Source organism: Protopterus annectens, chromosome 2.part0, assembly GCF_019279795.1.
Source record: "Protopterus annectens isolate FY-2018-M chromosome 2.part0, PAN1.0, whole genome shotgun sequence".
Taxonomy (NCBI): Eukaryota; Metazoa; Chordata; order Ceratodontiformes; family Protopteridae; genus Protopterus; species Protopterus annectens.
In genome coordinates, this window is record NC_056728.1 from 735,605,770 (window position 1) to 735,626,397 (window position 20,628).

At 40.7% G+C, this 20,628-nt stretch overlaps 1 protein-coding gene across 1 annotated transcript in view; it reads right to left on the minus strand.

Annotated features, from left to right (window-relative positions):
- Positions 1-20,628, minus strand: part of LOC122792777 (atrial natriuretic peptide receptor 1-like) — a 1,260,614-nt gene that overhangs the window by 986,381 nt on the left and 253,605 nt on the right. The window contains exon 6 of the mRNA XM_044060347.1: positions 15,203-15,212. Within this exon, the coding sequence (XP_043916282.1) occupies positions 15,203-15,212 (10 nt within the window). The remainder of the gene's footprint in view (positions 1-15,202; positions 15,213-20,628) is intronic.

The window sequence follows — 20,628 nt, forward strand, 5'->3', positions numbered from 1 at the left end:
TTTCCCAGTTAATGGCAGGGTAGTTGAAATCACCCAGTATTAGGGTGTTTGGTTGTATCTTAATATTTCCAGTATGTTTAGAAAGGTGTAATGAGAATCTTGGGGCATGGTGGGGGATCTGTAGCAAGTTACAATTTGGATTGCAGTCTTACCTAGTGCTAGTTGCACCTGGAGAATTTCAGATGCATTGTGTTGGGCAACTAGCCTGGAGGTGTGAATATTCTTGGTTAATATGGACACTCCTCCACCTTTAGTGTTTCGGTCTTGGTTTGGTGGCCGAAAAGTGTGGTAAGAGTTGTAGCCTGGTATTGCAGGGGTGCTCGCTGGAGCCTTGAACCAGGACTCAGTTACTGCACAGATATCGATGTTCTCCACTTTTAGGAGTGCCTCGAGAGAGTGCATGTTGACGTTTAGACTTCTAGCATTGAGCAGCATTACCTTCAGATTTTGTATGCTTCTATCTGTTATGGTGGTGGTTTTGTCCTTTGAACCTTGCCTAAAAAAGGCACTATAGGGATGGCAAGAGCTTTAGCCAGTAACCTGAATCTCAGGGGCCACAGGTGCAGGACATCTCTGGCAAAGCATCATGGTTTGTCGATCATGTCGTCCCAGGTAGACAGATACTGGATCCCCTTTAAATGACACCAGAAGCTTAGACAATTGTTGAAGTCAATCATTTTGTCCTTATACTGTGGTATAATTCTAGGTGAAGGCAGGATGCTACTCAGGGCTAGGGTCATACCTGCCTGGGCCACATGATCCGAGAGCTCTTCCATGTCTCTTTTCATGTAGTCCAGGGAGGTATGTCTTAAGTCATTCACTCTGACATGGACAATGACAGAGCTGTATCTGTACTTGTTGTGGAGTGACTTGAGGTCAAGTTTTATGTGATGGATCCTGGCACCCGACAGGCAGCTGACTGTAATTTTCTCCTTGTTCAGCCTGGTGAGTGAGACATCAGTGTGCCTGAATATAGAGGCACCTATGACTAAAGTGTTGGGTACGTTGTCTTGCCTTAGGGGCTGTTGTTGGGTGGCACACTGGTGTTGTGAGCTATGTGTCACTTTGGTTGTGACTGGCGTTCATAGGTTCATAGGTAGGTACTAAGCTATTAGCCCTAGGGCCTATATAAGCCTAGCCAAAAAGATACCCTGGCTTTCGCCACCCGAGAAAATGATTTTCCTGTGCCCCTGTCGAGCAGAGCCACAGAAGTGATCCCTGGGGTGAATTTCCTGTTTCCCATCTAATCATCAAGATTTTTCTTGAAGAGTGCTAATGAGGAGCTCTGTTTGACATAGGTAGGTAGTCTGTTCCAGAGTATGGGAAGTCTCTGAGACAGGAGTCAATCCCTCCAGCATGTTCTGTTTATTGTGGTGACAAGGTTTAGGTCCAACAGCTCTGGGTTTGACATATCTTTGTATGTTAGGCAGAGATCACCTCTGAGTAGGCGATATGCGATGGAGTAAAGCTAGAGTTTTTTGAGATGTTCTACGTAGGGCATCTGTTTGAGGCCAGTAATCATCTTTGTGAGGTATTTCTGTGGCCTTTCCAGTTGTTGTAGATGTCTTGTGAGGTACATACCAAAAGGGGCATTGTACTCTATAATGGGTCTAATGAGTGATGAGTAGAGGGGAACAATGACCTCTTTATTCTGGATGAAAAACTTTTGTGATGAGGTGTGCCACGTAGAAGAATTTCCTGACCACTGTGGCAATGTGATTATCAAAGGAGAGACTACTGTCCACCTGTGTCCCAAGGTCTCTTATCACACTTTCGGCGTTAAGTTCATGGGTACAAAGTTTTTACCAAAGAGGATGACAATACACTTTTTGGCATTGAGCTTCAGGCCATGGCTTTGACACCAGGCATCTGTCTCAGTGAGGCCCTTTTGTAGTATGTCCACATCATTAGGAGTTTCGATTATGGCTCCTAGTTTGCAGTTAGCCAAAGACCTTCTGTGTTAGCCTGTACTTCAGAGAAATAGATACCAAACAGGAGAGGACCCAGGACTGAACCCTGTGGTACTCCACTTGTCACTGGTCTGAAGTCGGATTTGGAGTCTGCTACTTTCACAGTGTGGGTTCTGTCTGTGAGCCACTTGGCAACCTATCTTGTGACATAGGGATCTATACCTAGTTTAGTGAGCTTATCTATAATTCCAGAGTGGGGGATGGTGTCGAAAGCCTTGGCGAGATCTAGATAAGCTGTGTGAACTACCTTACCTTCATCTATGGCTTTGGTGACTGCTTCAAAGAAGTCTGTCAGGTTTAGGAGACATGATCTGCCTTTTACAAACCTGTTTTGTTTCCGTTTCAGCTTTGGAGGTCCTTGTTGCTTGGGCAGGTTAATGTTAAGGGCCTCCACATATGTGGGTTTAGTGTTGCTATGTGTGGGTGTTGATGGTGTGGGTTTTGAAGGGCTATGTGTTGCTTGAGGTATAGTGCAGGTGTTAACCTTATCCTCTTGACTGGAGAGAACTTTGCTTCCAGTTTGGCTATGTAAGTGCATCTCTCGCAGGTTGTAGTGTTGGGTGGTAGGAGGAGAGGGTTGTCTGTGTACATGTGGCAGTTGCTGCATTGCCCCAGTATGCCCAGATTCACCAGGTGGATAGGAGAAATCACCGGAAGCTGACCCTTGGACATGGCTGTTTAGGTGCTTTTTTTGTAAAGTACAAGAGCTGGTTTACCTTACCTTTGCAAGGTACTTGGCAATTATAGGCTGTTTAGTGCCTCTGATTAATTTCTCCTTATTAACAAGGAGAGTTGAGTACTTCTATCAGTTTAAGGCTTCCTAGTGCTTTCCAGCAGGTTCTAGAGCAAGTGCTAGTCACAAGGGTTCAGATTTTAGTGCTACTACTGAGAAATTGGCTAGTTCTAAGAGAAAATTTGAAGAGCAGACTTTCTGGCACCTGGAATAGTTTAACCATAGGCCTGCGGTGCTGCATGATGTGAAAAATGCGCACACACACATTTTTAAGCCAGAAAGTTAAAAGGGATAGAAAGCAGCCCAAAATGGCTAACAAAATTACAATTTCAGAGCTGGAAACCGCTCCTCTAGTGTTAGATAGGCAGTACAATGCTCACCTCTCCCACTGGTAAGCAGTAGGACTTCCCTCTAACACAGCAAGGTCTGGATAGCTCTGAACACAGAAAATAAAGTCCTGAAACCAGCAGATGATTGACTTTAATAATTAGCTTAATTTCCTGTGTCATAAGAGGGTGCAATATTTGTCAGCAAGGAAGGAGACGGTCAACAGACCACGCTGCTTTGCCAGGGATGATCTGCACCTCTCCCCTCAAAGTATTTGAATGTTAGCTAAAACATTCTCTTCCCCCATAGTGCCTTTTTTAGGCAATGCCAAACTGAAAGTTCTTCAGACATAGAAAATCAAAACAAGAAAATGTAAAGGTATTACTGCTCAATGATAGGAGCCTAAACAAAAAACTCCACTCCCTGGAAGCTCTCTTTACCCTAGAGACTGCTGATGTCTGCTCAGTCTCTGAGACGTGGTTTAAAGCAGAAGACAGGACACCAACAGTGCAGGGTTATAATGCCCTCCACACATTTAGACCAGCTACTTCACAGGCAGAGACTAAAGTTGGAGGTGTCTCTATTTACATCAAAAATAAATATACTTCAAGGCTGGTCAAACAGGACAATGCACTTGAGCTGCTCCATGTTCAAATCACCATAGATAAAATCCAATACCAACTCCTTGCAAGCTATAGGTCCCCTTCTATGACCCAGGAAGCCCATACCATGTATTTAAACTTATTAGAAACACTAACCATCCAACCCAATACCATATTCATGGGTGACTTTCATTACCCCACTATTAACTGGGAATCCTATACAACATCAAACATACATGCACAGGGATTCCTGGATTTTGTAAAGACAAACTCCCTGGACCAGATAGTCAATACACCAACCAGGGGTGCAACCATACTGGATCTATTCCCCACTAATATGGGAGAGTGCTGCATACCCCCTCTGTAATGCCTTCCCTGGTAAGGTCAGACCACAAAATGGTCACCTTTGAAATAAAAATAAAACCTGGACCCCTCAGCTAAACCAGCAACATTCAGGAACTATTCTAAGACTAGCCTCCTGCTATTAAGTGCAAACCTGGCAAAATTTCAAGCCCCTATAAACCCTATGAAAACTCCAGCAAACCTAAAACTTCCACTGAGTGACCTACCAAACCTCTTGTATCAGAGGCACATGGGATATATGCAAATGATCCTTATGAACATCAGGTGTTTTAGCTAATTGGCAATTCTGAATGATCATGACTTGTTTCATCATTTTAATGGACAATTTCAAGCCAATAAAGACAAACTCCATTAGCTATGGATATGCATATGTTGATCTTGTTATGACCTCATCAGCACAGCACAAGCAGAGTGTTTGACTAAGCATTAGAAGCACAGTGCTGTTATACCCAGCTGATGTCCATTATCATTAGGGTCACTGCAAAAATATCCCAAACAACAAACTAAAACAATGAATGAGAAGGTCACTGAAAAACCAATCAGTAAAAACAAAATGAAAACTCCAGCAAAGCTAGAACTTCCACTGAGTGACCTCCCAAACCTCTTGTATCAGAGGCACATGGGATATATGCAAATGATCCTTATGAACATCAGGTGTTTTAGCTAATTGGCAATTCTGAATGCCCATGACTTGTTTTGTCATTTTAATGGACAATTTTAGGCCAATAAAGCCAAACCCCACTAGGTTTGGGAGGTCACTCAGTGGAATTTCTAGCTTTGCTGGAGTTTTCATTTTGTTTTTACTGATTGGTTTTTCAGTGACCTTCTCACTCATTGTTTTAGTTTGTTGTTTGGGATATTTTTGCAGTGACCTTAATGATAATGGACAACAGCTGGGTATAACAGCCCTGTGTTTCTAATGCTTAGTCAAACACTCTGCTTGTGCTGTACTGATGAGGCTGAAATATGCATATCCATAGCTAGTGGGGATTGGTTTATTGGCCTGAAATTGTTTATTAAAATGACGAAACAAGTCATGGGCATTCAAAATTGCCAATTAGCTGAAACACCTGATGTTCATAAGGATCATTTGCATATATCCCATGTGCCTCTGATACAAGAGGTTTGGGTGGTCACTCAGTGGAAGTCCTAGCTTTGCTGGAGATTTCATTTTGTTTTTACTGATTGGTTTTTCAGTGACCTTCTCACTCATTGTTTTAGCCCCTGAGAACGCTTCTGCCTATGCAGAACTGCTCATAGAAACCCTGTACAAGCATGTTAATAGCTGCATAGAGGAAGGGGTAGCCACCAGGAAAAATTACAGAACTAACTAAAAAACAAGCCACCCTGGTGGAATCACAAAATCAAGTGGCTGTATAACAGGAAGAAGAAAATCATGGCAAAAATTAGGAGGTGCAGCACCCAGCAGGATAAAAGCACTCTTATTAAACTAAACAAACAACTCAGAGGACAATAAAAGTCTACCAAAGCCAAATTTGAGGTAAGTTTGGCCACCCAGGCCAAGGACAACCACAAAGCATTCTTTAGCTATGTCCACAACCTCAAAGGCAATACACAATACTATGTAGAGCTCATTGTAAAACTCAGCTCCAACTTTACTCCTCTCTCCCATTTAACCTTCCCTCAGGAAATATCAAATATAACTCCCCCTACTATCACTAGGGAACAGGTTCTTAATGCTCTATCTAAGACCAAGAACACTGTATTTGGGGCCCAGACATATCCCAGGATGCCCTCCAAATAGCATGAAGCATGACCTATCAGGGCCTCTGGAATTACTGTTTAACTGTAGCCTCCAAACAGGCTTCATGCCTCATGAATGGAGAAAGGCAACAGTCATCCCTCTGCAGAAAGGTCAGCCATATACAGAACCTGGAAACTACAGACTCATAAGTCTCACTAGTCTTATATGTAAAGCCATGGAAAGAATTATCATGGAGATGATCAATAGAGATATAATAAACCACCAGACACAGGACCCAACCCAGTTTGGTTTCATCAAGGACAGATCATGCCTACTCAACCTGGTGGACTTCTTTGAGAAGGTCACCAAAGCAATGGATGAGGGCAAAATCATTTACATGACTACCTTGACCTGGCCAAGGCATTTGACACAATACCCCACTTGGGCATTGTTGACAAACTCAGGAGGTTAGGTACAAACCCATATGTCACCCAGTGGATAGCCAACTGGCTCAAAGGCTGGATCCAGGAAATTAGAATTGGGGAGTCCACTTCTACAAAGAGGCAGTCACAAGTGGAGTCCCTCAGGAATCAGTCCTTGGACCACTCCTTTTTGGCATTTACTTCTCAGAAGTCAAGGCCAATGTCAATGGTCTCTGGCTGACTAAATCTGCAGATGATTGCAAATTAGCAGCTGTCATTGAATCTCACACTGACACAAATGTTCTCCAGGAGGGGCTGACACACACAAACAACTGGTGTCAGAGTCATGGACTAAAACTAAATGCCAAGAAATGCATAATAGTATGCTTTGGGAAGTCATCCATTCCTGGTAACTATCATATTGACAACACACCCCTTAGAGTTGACCCAGTAGTCAGGGACTTAGGGACACACATAAATAGTAATCTAGCCTTTGATCATCAGCTGTTTACAGTGGTGAGGAAATCATTGTATGTTGCACAACTTATAAATAAAGGTATGGCATCTAAGTCCAAGGAAGTTGTTGTTCCACTGTATTCGGCATTCATCAGACCTATCATTGAGTACAATGACCCCTTTGGTATGTACCTAACCAGACATATGCAACAACTGGTACATCCACAGAGGTTCCTCACTAAAAGAATACAGGGCATAAGTAATATGTCCTATGCAGACAGCCTCAGGGCCCTATCCCTGTATGCTGTCCCCTACAGGATTTTGAGGGGAAATCTATGCCTGGCATACAGGGCATTGTCAGACCCTACACTGACGGACCTCCTGCATATCCACAAAACAAACAGTACCAGAATTACCCATTCTAAAGATTTAAACCTTGCCTTGATATAAACCTAAACCTTGATAAAACCTAAACTAAACCTTGATATAAATAGGAACTTCTGGAGAGATAAGTATGTATCCCAGAGACTACCCCATCTATGGAACAGGCTCCCCATCCATGTGAAGCAGAGTTCCTCCCTAATCCAATTCAACTGCAACCTGAACAACTGGATGGGAAACCGGAAATACATCCCTTGTTTGGCACCTATGTCTCTGATGCAAACAGGTAACCTGTAAATGGTTCATCTCCCAGGCCCATGCTTACACTTATCAAGGGTATCAGAACTTGTCAGATATTTGGGATGCATGGCTAGGTTTAAAAAGGCCCTTGTGGTTGTTGGCCTAGTAAACACCTATGAGCCTATGAGACAAGATGTATAACCCATCCCTGACAAAGAAGGTGATTGGTTAACAATTGTATCCTAAGCAGACTCATGTTAGAGTCCTGTTGGGGTGATATTACTTAATTAACCAATTGCTGAAGCTAATTATTTTGTCTTTGAACTTTGACATCCTTCTTGTCGGCAGTAGAATGCAGATCAGTATCAGTGGATTTGCTTCCTGGAAGACATGGATGGAGAGGATAACAGTGACTCATGCATGTCCTCCTTAGGTGGAGTACCTAAGGTTGTTCAGTCCCACATGGGGACCACAGACCATACAGATGTGTCCAGAGTGCTCTTGTAACATCCCTGATTCTTACATAAGAGAGAGAGACAGATAGATTACTATAACCCTCTCCTTGTCCAGTCTGGTTCCTGCACTGTCAAGTGTGCCAAACTACAAAATCACCACTAACAAGGAACTTATTACCATCTGCTGGCCAAAGGGACCTTAGGGAAACAGACTTATAATGCTGGTCATTGTTAACAGAGGTGTGTGCCAAAGTATTTAAGTACAGAGGTATGCATGGGTCCCTGAGAGTCTGGTATTTGCTAGTCATTCACATGTCACTTACATAATTGTGAGCGCAAGTAACCTGACCTCCATCTCTTTAAGTCTAATATGAAAAAAGGTTTATTTCCTCTATTCCCTGGTCATACCCTTTCCCCTACATCCATTGCACCCTTCTGGTAGTTTTCCTCTGCATTCCCTTTGGCACACTCATATCTCTCCTTATATGACATCCAGAACTTCACATACTACTGAAAGTGCGGTTTGATCAGGAACCAGTAAGTCATGTCTGACCTTCTGATTTGCCAACAGACAAAAAGTCATGTGGTGAGTAGTCAAACTGAAACCTACAGAAGAATCTACCATGACAAACACATCACTACAGCTAGCGTTTTAATGTTAAAGTTAAGTGGCTCATATGTTACGCCCCCCCTTTTGATTTACACATATATACATATATATATATATATATATATATATATATATATATATATATATATATATATAGTCACCATTCAAAACATCTGCAGCTCATTTGACTGAAAAGTTTGTGTAGATGTAAAAAAGTATGAATACACAAATGAATGAATTCACAAATGAATGAATGTTCGTTTGTATCATGTAGATAAGTAGAAGTATACAAGAAAATGAATGTTTGACTGGAAAAGGTTGCAGCAGTTAGTGTGTATGTGCAACTATGTGTCTTTAATGCTAGAATATGGGTTAGGTAAGCAGATAGGTTTAATGTTTTGCATATTTTATGTTGTGTGTGTTCTGTGTCTTTTCATCTTGTGTAGTGGTACCATTAGGAAATGGGTTTTTAATAACATAATGTGCAGGGATGTGGTTAGGGGCAGGAGAAGAGGGCTAAGGTTAGCACTTGTGACTACAGTGGTGCAAGGGGAGAACTCCATGGTTGTACAAACTCAAAGGACAAAATCTTCCAAAAGAAGGAAATCACTACTTGTGAAAACTTAGAAATAGCAATGGCAGTGATTTCCTGCAGAAAACAGTGGTTAGCATTGTGTTCCTTGCCAGCTTGTGATTAGGGCTACTGATGCTCGAGAAATTTCACCTCAGACGCCTGAAGATATACCATAGCATACCAATTACATGCTTCATTAAGACTAAAGGCTTACAAAGGTCACAATTAACACCTGCATATCTCACAAGAGTGTTTTTTTTCCCAAGATGGTGTCTAAAAGGACAGCATCACATACATAGAAGTATCATATAATACACACCACACGAGTTGAGATGTTATCTGTCTCTTCTTCACCTTACACAACTAACCCATTTCCTTCAAACTGCCAATTTTCCACTGTAAAGAGCTCTCAACGCTTGAGAAGGACTGCATCCCCACATAATGGACAGAAACGAGTTTAAATATCAACATACTGAAAGTTTAATCAAATAAGTATCCAGAAAGTTTGCCATAGAAAGGATGAGATGAAGTCTGTGGCTTCCCTAAACACATGTTGTTGTCCTTTGTATGAGCAATGCCATGTAACAGACACAATTAGTCCCTTTAAGGAGTATCATTATTTATTTAAGTAGCCACAATCACGTGACTGTTTAAATGAATAACAGTCATTGTTTCTTTCTGTAACAAGGAGCAATTTGGTACCGTTTAGCAGGAAGGGATTGTACAGCTTATGTAGCTGTGTAATAGCTCACTGATTAGTCTATCTTTTTATTCTGCAGTCAATGTTTGTTACAAGGAGGTACTTCTGCTACAATTAGGTTGGCTTCTGTAGCTTTTTTATTGTCCTCTCACAATTTTGTCCTGTGGTTAGTTTGTGCCAACTGGAGGCATTTCCCAGGGTGCCAAGTGTCCCAGGCACAGCTCTGTTTGCCTTTAAACTGTCACTATACACTTTAGATAAATTATTCAGAACATGACTATAAATAATAACTCAGCCATCAAACTGCACATCTGTGGAAACCTTTAAATACAGTTTCCCCATCTGCAGTAACTTATCAACGTGATGGCAGTAAAAAAAAAATACAGCCCATTTTCTTCCACGATCAGATGTAGTGGACTGCAATTATGTAATGACCAGGTAAAGAGAACTACATTTGAGAATCTAAATTAAAATAAAAAATACCTGCAAACAAACTATAAAATAAAATAAATAACTTACTGCCTATAATATCATGTCATGCCTTTGAAACTCTATGAAGTAAAAGGAATAAAAAGAAAACTGCAAGCTGTGAATGTGTTCAGTGAACTATCATGTTAGCATGCCAAAACAAGGGCACAGCTGATATCCATCTGTATCTATAGAGCTTTGCTTGATTAAATATGCATGTTATAAGTATATATTGTCAGTATTTTCACCAATAACTATATATTACAGCAATGTTTTAAGCTGAAATGCTGCAAAGACACATAGTTCAGATTCTTCAAGGAACATACATGGGGTTTTCATGTCAGGAATCCAAAATATCTATATGTCCACTACAGCATAGCAAACCAATCCATCTATATAAGATACAAAGGATGTTACACTCAGTTATCAAGTGATTTTTTGATAAGCAAACATCTGAAATGCACATTCATCTGTGTTAGATATCTGTCAGACAAAAACAACTGGGACACTGGGTCAAGTTTATTTGACTAAAAAAGACAGCTAATGAAGAAGAAACAGGAAATCTTCATAAATGTATTTATAACATGTCACCTACCAGGAGTGAGAAAAGTTTTTGTGATATATCACCAAACTTTCCTAGACTTTTCCAGCAGCATGTCATAATCATCTAGCCCTCTCAGGACTAGACTGTAACTCATCTGGATAACCCAACAACAAAATGACATCAGACATGACTGAAGAACATTAAGCAGATTGTGGTCAGGTTCTCCTGGCTCTAAACTTATACAGAAATGGAGTTATAGAACACGTTGGTATCAACTATCTAGCAACTGATTATTAGTTTATTACTTTGAAATATCATCTGTTATTTGAAAATGTCTGTCTGTGCATTATATTACATAATGACCTTTCAAATTCAGTCATATCTCAATGATGTTGTTATTTGATTTGTTTCCACTTTAACAGAGTTTTTGTTCATACTATGAGATGAGCTATGTTCCTCAACAAAATTACCATGCAATGTGCATTTTGCTGATTTATTTCACAATAAAGAGCTTTCATTGATATATTTAGTTATTATAAAAGCCTGTTTTGATCAATAAACAAAGTGTTGCATAACACAAGCATTCAGGTCACTCCAGGGCAAGTACAAATATGACTCAGTCATTGTCCATGCTGGTGTGAATGACCTGAGATGTACCTCCCTGGACTACATGAAAAGAGACAGAGGAGCTCTCTGAGTATGTAGCCCAGGCCGGTATGACCCTGACCTTGAGTAGCATCTTACCCTCACCAAGAATGATGCCACAATATGAAGACAAGATGATCAATTTCAACAATTGGCTTAAGTATTGGTGTCATTCAAAGGGGATCCAATGCCTGTCAGCCTGGGATGACATGCTCGACAAGCCACGATGCTTCGCTAGGGACATCTTGCACCTGTCACCCCTGGGCTTTCGGGTATTGGCAAAGGCTCTTGCTACCCCCATAGTGCCTTTTTTAGGCAAGGCTCAAAAGACAAACCCACCTCCATAGGTATCACAAGGGATAAGAAACTAAGAGTAATGCTACTCAACGCCAGAAGTCTAAACCTCAAGATGCACGCACTCGAAACCCTCCTTACCATGGAGAACATCGATAGCTGTGCAGTAACAGAAACCTGGTTCAAGGCTCCCGAGAGCACCCCAGCACTACCAGGTTATACCTCATACCATGTTTTTCGGCCCCAACACTTGGACCGAACCACAAAAGGAGGGGGAGTATCAATATTCGTCAAAGATACCCACACCTCCAGGTTGGTGGCACAGCACGAAGCATCAGAGACTATCCATGTGCAACTAACAGTGGGCAAAACTGCCTTCCAGTTTATAGCCTGCTACAGACCACCCTCCCAAACCCAGGAACCCCACTCGGCCTTCCTGAGAACACTGGAAAATATGAAGGTCTCTCTAAACACCAATATATTGGGCGACTTCAACTACCCAAACATAGACTGGGAGCATTACTCTAGCTCCAACACCCTAGCCCAAAGGTTCTTAGAATTTATAAACTCAAATGCTATGGAACAACTTGTTACCACTCCCACAAGTGGGGAAAACATACTGGACCTGATCATCACCAACATGGGGACTCTATGCTCCAGACCAGAAGTGTATCCCTCACTGGTAAGATCAGACCATAAACTAATGTCACTGGATATTCACATCCCGACCCCACCCCCTGCCCAGAAAACCACAGTGAAAAACTTTCTCTAAAGCAAATTTCACACTCCTCAAAACCGAGGTGGAATCCTTCAAAGCCCCCGGGCCTGTGGAAAATACGGCCCAGACCGCAGAATCCTTTATAAACGCATTCTATGAACACCTTCAGGAATGCATGGATCATGCAATCCCAAATAAACCAAGACCCAATCCTCCAAAGGCAGATGTCCTGTCTGGTGGACCCCAGCCATAAACAAACTATACAATAGAAAGAGGAAGCTACTACATGATAGAGCAAAATCCCAAAAAGGGAAGGCATCTCTGATCAGTATTAGCAAAAAACTACGGGCACTCATAAAATCGTCTAAGGCCAGCTTCGAGAGAAAAATTGCACAGGACACTAAGAATAATCACAAGGCTTTCTTTAGTTATGTTAGGAACCTGGGTGGGAATTCCCAGATATGCTCAGAATTAGTCCAAAATGACAAAAAATACACTGAACCCACAGACATTGCCAACATCCTAGCTGACAGGTTCAGCGCAAACTCCCCCCCCCACCAAAAGGGCAAATATCTATCCCAGAAGAGTGCTGCCCCCTTGACATCTCAGATGCTCAGGTAAGAGCCGCCCTCTCCAAAGCAAAAAACACAGTATCAATGGGACCAGACAGTGTCCTGGGCTGCGTCCTACATGAACACCAAGAAGAGCTAAACCCAAACATAAAACTACTGTTCAATCTCAGCCTTACTACAGGATATGTACCCAAAGAGTGGCATACAGCAACAGTGGTCCCTCTCCACAAAGGTGGTGCCTCAACGGATCCTGGAAACTATCGCCCCATAAGCCTGACTAGCTTGGTCTGCAAAGCTATGGAAAGGATCATCATGGACCTCATAAATAAAGATATTGGGGACCTACAGACACTGGATCCTACCCAGTTTGGCTTTGTTAAGGGCAGATCCTGCCTCTTAAACCTGGTCAATTTCTTTGAAACAGTCACCAAGGCCATTGACAAGGGGAAGGTGGTCCACACAGCCTACCTGGACCTCACAAAAGCCTTCGATACAATACCCCATTCGGGCATTATAGATAAGCTCACCAGCTTAAATATAAACCCCTATGTCACTAGATGGGTTGCAAACTGGCTCAAGGACAGAACCTACATGGTTAGAATTGCTGGAGCCATGTCAGACTCCAAACCAGTTACAAGTGGTGTCCCACAAGGCTCAGTCCTGGGACCTCTCTTGTTCGGTATATATTTCTTGGAGGTACAGGCCAACACGGAAGGACTGTGGCTGACCAAGTTTGCAGATGACTGCAAACTGGGTGCCATAATCGACTCTCCAGCCGACACAAGCATCCTCCAAAAGGGCCTCATAGAAACAGACAACTGGTGCCAGAGCCATGGCCTCAAGCTAAACACCAAAAAGTGTATAGTCATCCCCTTTGGCAAAAACAAAGTGCCCACAAATTACCACATAGGTGGTAATCCATTAAGTACAGAAGAAGTAATTAGGGACCTGGGGACCCAAGTTGATAGCAATCTCTCATTTGACAACCACGTGGCCAAAGTGGTTAGAAAAACATTTTATATAGCCCACCTAATCTTGAAGGGATTCACATCTAGATCAGGGGAGGTCATCGTGCCTCTTTACTCATCCCTCATTAGGCCCATAATTGAGTACAATGCCCCTTTTGGGATGTACCTTACCAGACACCTGCAGCAACTGGAAAGACCCCAAAAGTACCTCACCAAGAGGATCAAAGGGCTCAAACAGATGCCATATGCTGCCCAGTTAAAGAAACTCCAGCTCTACTCAGTGGCATACCACCTGCTCAGAGGCGATCTGTGCCTGACGTATAAAGCCATGTCCAACCTGGAATTAATGGACATGTTGCACCTTAGAAAATCCAAATCCCATCGAGCTACGCGCTCGAGAGACTTGAACCTCAGCACTGAAATAAATAGGACATGCTGGAGGGACAGATTCATAACCCAGAGGCTCCCTTCACTCTGGAATAAAATCCCAGTCCACTTTAGGCAGAGTCCCTCAGTGACTCTCTTCAAGAGGAATCTTGATGAGTGGATGGGAGATCGTAGGTTTACCCCAGGTATCACTTCTGTGTCACTGTTAGACAGAGGCACAGTATACTAACCTCAAAAAAGGGCATAGCAAAATTAATTTAAAATGGGTGGCGAAAGCCAAACACACTCTGGCTTGGCTTATAAATGCCCTAGGGCAGATAGCCTAGTATGAACCTATGAACCTATGAACCTATTAATTTCCCATAAAGTCTATCATTGTTTCCCCAAGCTGGTTGCTGTTGCTTTACTGTTACTACTAAATTATTTATTAATAAATAGAAATTAATTGCTAGCTTTTACTTGTCATGTCATTAACAGATTAGGTGCTAACATCAAATAGTTTCACAGCCCTAGTCATGTACTAACTTTGATATCTTACTGTAGTCTTCTCTTGTAACCCACTGATAAAACTAGTGAAGGTTTATCTGACAACTTCTGTCAATAAATCCATGTTGGTTCTTTTCCTGGAAATTATTATCCTTTAGGAATGCAACTAGCCTTTCCTTTAGGATTCTCTTGATACGCTTCCCTGACAGCACTGTTATGTTAACAAGCCTGTAGTTCCCTAGAATGTTCCCATCCTCCCCTTTATGCTAAAGGTAATATGTATCAAGCAGTTCCACAATAGATGGTGATCTGCTGAAAGCCTGTGTGAGAGAATCTGCTAACACACCAGCTAGACTTCTGAGAACCCAGGCAGGCAATCCATCTGGTTCCTGTGCTTTATAGTCTGTTAGGGAAACCAGTCCCCTCTTAACTGCACAATCCTGATGCCAGTCCAGGGCTCTCCACTCTGCCCTACCACCTGCTCAGCTTGTACCTTTTATTTACCTTCCTTAGTAAAGACTGAACAAACTGTTTAGTCAGTAACTGTGCTTTTTCAAACACTTCCTGCATCTCCTTTTGAACTTTTCGTAGTCTAACCAAGTATACCCCTCCCTTTCTTATTTCTGTTATATATTGAAAAAGCCTTTGTTCCTCTTCCTCCTGATGTCTTCTGCCAGTTCCCTTTTAGCATGCACCTTGCTGTCCTCATCTCCTTTACTGTTCTTCTGCTTGCCATCATACATTGTGCTTCTCCCTCCCCCTCAGCTTTCCTGTGTCCTACCTTAGTCCTTAATTGCTAACCCCACCCTCATGCACAAAACAGCGGTCTTTTCCTTTTTTCTAGCTCCCTGAATGCTGCAGCTTTGAACTCTTTCCAGTAACTTGTTACTCCCTCAATGTATCCCTAATCTCTTAACTCAGTTTTGTTCCCATCTCCCAGTTCATTGTAATCCAGTCCTCTAAAGTCCTACAACATCATGTGTATATTTGTGTTCTTACTCCTTACCTAGTGTATACAAGACAATTTCGTGGTCAGTGTAAGTTAATCTCACCTTCACCTGGATGTCCCTGACCACCTACATCTTGGATAAAATCTTATCCAGAATACTGTCTTTTCTGGTAAACTCCTACAACAGTTAGCTGAACCTTCATTGGACTAAGAATTTAATCAACCTCTGCTGTACTCTCTTCTCTGGAGCTGAAAATTTCAGTCTGCTCTGCGAAGAGTCAGATCATCCATAATTATAACCCTCTTTCTCTGACTACTTCTTTCTAATTTCTCATCTTCTCCACTGATGTGTCTAGGACCAATGCATTTTACTAATCTCCCTCTGCCTTAACTGTCTGGGTAGTTACCCTATCTTCTCCAGTCCTACTTTATTTTTTCATGCCTGACTAGCATACCTGCTATTATCTTCAACCCCCCCCCCCCCATATTCTCCAGTAAAGCTCCTCATTCTCCTGCAGACCTCACACCCTGTGTCAGCCCAGAGCAAACCACTGATAACATGTTTAGCAAATCAACCATCTTCCTCCTCCCATACTTCTTGTCCAGTTTGTTCTTTTTATTTATGCTATTCCATTCTTAGCTCCCTCATTCACTCTCTCTCTCACACACACACACACACACACACACACACACACACACACACACACACACACACACACACACACACACACACACGTATAATTTTTTTTTTATCTCTGTGTGTCAAACTGTACTTCATCAAGTTGTAGGTCTTGTTACATTCTATCAGCTTTAATTATATTAATGGGCGCAACTGGCTGATGAAGTGAAGTTCATGTGTGCTTCAACAATATGTGAAAGAGTACATTTCATTCACTCTTAACTGTTAAAAATGGAGTGATTTGTGTTTTCTGAGAGATTGAGAGAGCTCCCTATTGAAATGTCAGCACTTGAAATGTTGAGTATCGAAAAGCTGAAAAAAAGGAGTGAAATCCCAGAGAAGAGTGAATCTCAAAAATCGCTCTTCTCCTTAAAACTTTTTGATCCCCCCCTGACCTCATGTATATTAACTGCAAGATCTCCATACTTCAGCGAAAAGGGAATATTCTGAGAAATGGCATCTTGTACTTACTATATGGAAGTCTGTTCTTTCTCCAAGTTTCAGGACTCGCTCCATCAGCTCCAAACATTTCACATGGTTACTGATCAGGGAGACAGTGAGGTACAGGAATTTGTCCTTTTTTCCCATTCGTACACATAAAGTTGTAGGGGGTGTGGTTCAGGCACTTCAATACTTCAAAATACATTCAAATTGTCTATCATTTTATCTAATCTTGTTATAAAAAAGTGGTTTAATCATAGATGATCTATTGATAGTCTAGTACATTTTACCAGTTATAACTTAAGGGAAGCTTATGATTTTTTGATAACTGGTATTAGTTTTCTTACAGATTTATAAATAATATTGCAATTTGCTGTATCACAATGTGTTTGTGCAAGCTGCTGGTGTACTTCTAGTGGGTTTTTTTCTCTTTCTACTACTGTAATGCAACTGTGAAGATGTTAAATATACATTATGGGGGGCTGTGGAATGCATGGTGGGTTCCCCTTGAACAAAATATTTTTTTGTATTTTTGATTTATGCTGGCTTAGATGAAGTGTGTTTAGATCACTTGTAAACACATTATGTCATTAATACATTAATACATTATAATTCATTCTAATAATTAGTTGTAGTAATTATAATTAATCATAGTTAATTATAATACGAATTAATACATCAGGTATTCTGTCTTTAGATCAAATAGCAGTCATATATATATATATATATATATATATATATATATATATATATATATATATATATATATATATATATAGATACACAGACATACACACATGCACATATTTAAAACCCATCTAGAAGGCCTTTCTTAATGCATGCTTTCATGATAGTTCTCAAGACTTCTTGATAGTTAATGTCCTATCTCAAGCTTAATTTTTTCTGGTAAAGGTGTTGAAAAAGACGTATGTATTAACTTAGATCCTTTATAGATTTTCAGAGACTCTGGGAACCATTTAATTTTGGTTTCTGTGTACCCCCCAACGCTTACTACAATTAAAAAGGAACTGATTATGACTATATATTTTGGGTCTATATAAGAACACCAAAAGGGAGAAATATCGAACACTCACATGAGCGAATATGCAGAAACTCAACATCAATATTGTGGGGGGCTGTTCCCCCCACCCCACGCTAAATATAAATTCCAACTCCGAGATCGCACTACAGTGAAGAATGAGCAAATTTTCCGATCTTCACTGTACTGCAATCAAAAATAAAAACATTGAGTTCCTGCATATTCGCTCATCTGAGCGTTCGATATTTCTCCCTTTCGGTGTTCTAATATAGACATGGTTAGTGCTGCTCTTCTTACATGCCTCAGCTGCTTTTCTCACAGTCAAACATCTGATTCTTTAGAAATAACTGACCTACTATAAGGTCTCTGGTGCAATCCTTAAGTGGTTCACATTGTATCCCTCAAGACAGACATAGCAAGTCTACTTCTGTTTGCCGTGCAGGTGATACAAATAAGCATCTAGTCTGAAGCAGAGGTTTATTCATCACTGCTATGCAGATGATACTCAGATTTAGCTGTCACCTCAGTAGCATGTGTCTTATTATCATCCCACTGAAGACAGTTTGAAAATCATCCCATTTAAGATGAGGATTAGTTAGTTCAAACTTAACCTGTCTAAGACTCTTGTAGTGACCTGCTATGTTAAGGGCCCTTCACTGCTTCTACTGTGCCTCCTTACATCATTTAAGGATCATGTCTAAAATACATACTTTCAATGTGATTCTAAAGACAAGCTCATATTTTAAGACAAGTTATGAGCCAATATCATGTCATATTACCTTCGTCTGAGGAATATCACCTGAAATTTTCACCTAGTTCCACCAGTAGGATTATTAGTCTTTTTACAGGCCTTGGTCATGTCTCAGCTAGATTACTGTAATGTTGTTTAAGAAGGGTTTCTCATTACTAGACTTGGCATGTTGCAGAGTGTGCAAACCTAGGCAATAAAACTCCATGCCAGAGTTTATATTTCCACCTTCTACCTATATTACACCTATCTTGCATTCTCTACATTGGCTTCCTTACAGAATCACAATCAACTTCAGAATTACGTATATGACATTGAAAACCTTGCATGTTCATAACCCGACTTTTTATATAAGAGTATACCTCTCAACTGCCCAGATTTTCACAGAATGTCCAGATTTTTGCCTCAAAATTTTCAGTCTGTTCCTCAAAAAGTTTATGGTTTTCTAGGAAATCATGGGGATGATCTGAGGAATGAAATTAGTAAATAATGTTGTATATTTCAGTTTCAGATGTCATATCCTTTAGAAAATTCATTTTAATACATACCCTGTTATTCAATCAACTTTCTAAGATTTAAGAGCAATACTTAAAATCTGTCCCTATTTTTGGGCATATATCCCCTCATTATGACAGACTTTGTCAAGATTTCATAGGCTAAGAGGTTGAGAAGTATGTATAAAAGCTCCTAGTACCCTATCTCCATTCCACAACCTTGAGGGCTGCTGGCAATCCCCAGGTTGAGTGAAGAATCATACGTGCTTTGGTTGTTCTCATAGTAAGTCCCTGATCTGTGTGATTTGCCATGTCGGAAGCTTTGTGAAGTACCTCTAAGGCTAGCTCTAGGAGTTGCTTTAAGATGCATGTCTAACATAAGGTCTGCCAGGATCCTTTTCAGTCATTATTTACCACGGGCCCTTAGAACAGACTTTATTTGGCTGTCATCTAAAACTAGCCACACATACATTGCCACAACAATACTCCAAAATTGTGAAAAAGATAAACTTGTAAAATGATCTCCTAGCACAAGACCCAAATGTAACAGTGGTTAAGGATACTTCACAAAAGCTGAAGGACACCCAAGTGCTAGGATCATATCTCATGCTAGGGACTAGCAATTGACAGTGCCAGGTGGCAAAGAACAGAGGCAGAAGGTAGAAGATCTTTTAAAAGCTGTTAGAACCTCATTCTACCACACATATAAATAGAAAGTGCATCAGAACAAAATGTCTAACAGCTTTTATAGACATCAGGTCTAAACAGGATCAACTAATTTCTGCATGCTGTCCATATCTCTCAATTGTCCAAAATTCTGAAAAAAATTTCCCTGATTTTGGCTCACATTTTTGCCATGTTTCTCATAAAAGTCAACTAAATAACGGCAGACATTTGAGTTTCATACTTCTTGTTGTGGAAAATGTGCACATTTGTGCAAAATGTATTATTCTAAAATGTGCAAAACCTATTATTCTATCAACTTTTTAAGTGAATTAGAGCAATATTTAAAAACAGTCCCTGAGATTAATCCTTTGTCCTCTCATTATTTATGGATTTGTCCAGAACTATTAAGCAAAGAAGTTGAGATGTATGCTGCTGTCTATTTGACATCACTAAGTGCTTTATATGCTTTCAAACCCAGTAAAACACTTCACTCCACTACACTTTTCATTTTCTTTTTTTCCTGTAACTGGTAGTAAATGGAGTTGATAAAGCTTTGTGCACTAAAAAGTAATATGATTGGGTCACCCGTTACAACCTTTTATTAGCTATTCTTGATATAGATGCTAAGATTCATTTCTCAAGTTTTGCTGTTAATGTGAATTTCTTGGTATCCATGTTTGAAGCACATAGTAAGCTTGTTAACAACTAGAGAAACAATCATAATCTTTTATATTGTCTATGACTTGTTTGCTCTGTGTTTCCTCTGAAATAAATTTGTAATGTGTTGGCAACCTATCAATAAAAGTCACGACTAGAAATGCCGAGGCTCAATATGCAGAAAAAAAAGAGCGAAGAGTGAAAATGAAAGAGAAGAGCAAATGCTGAAAATAATTTTTCCTTTAAACTTCTTTTTTGCAGTGGGGTAGAGGTGTGGGGGGGCAAGACCCTCTTACCACGTAAACTTATATATAGCAACTCCGAGATTGCCATAC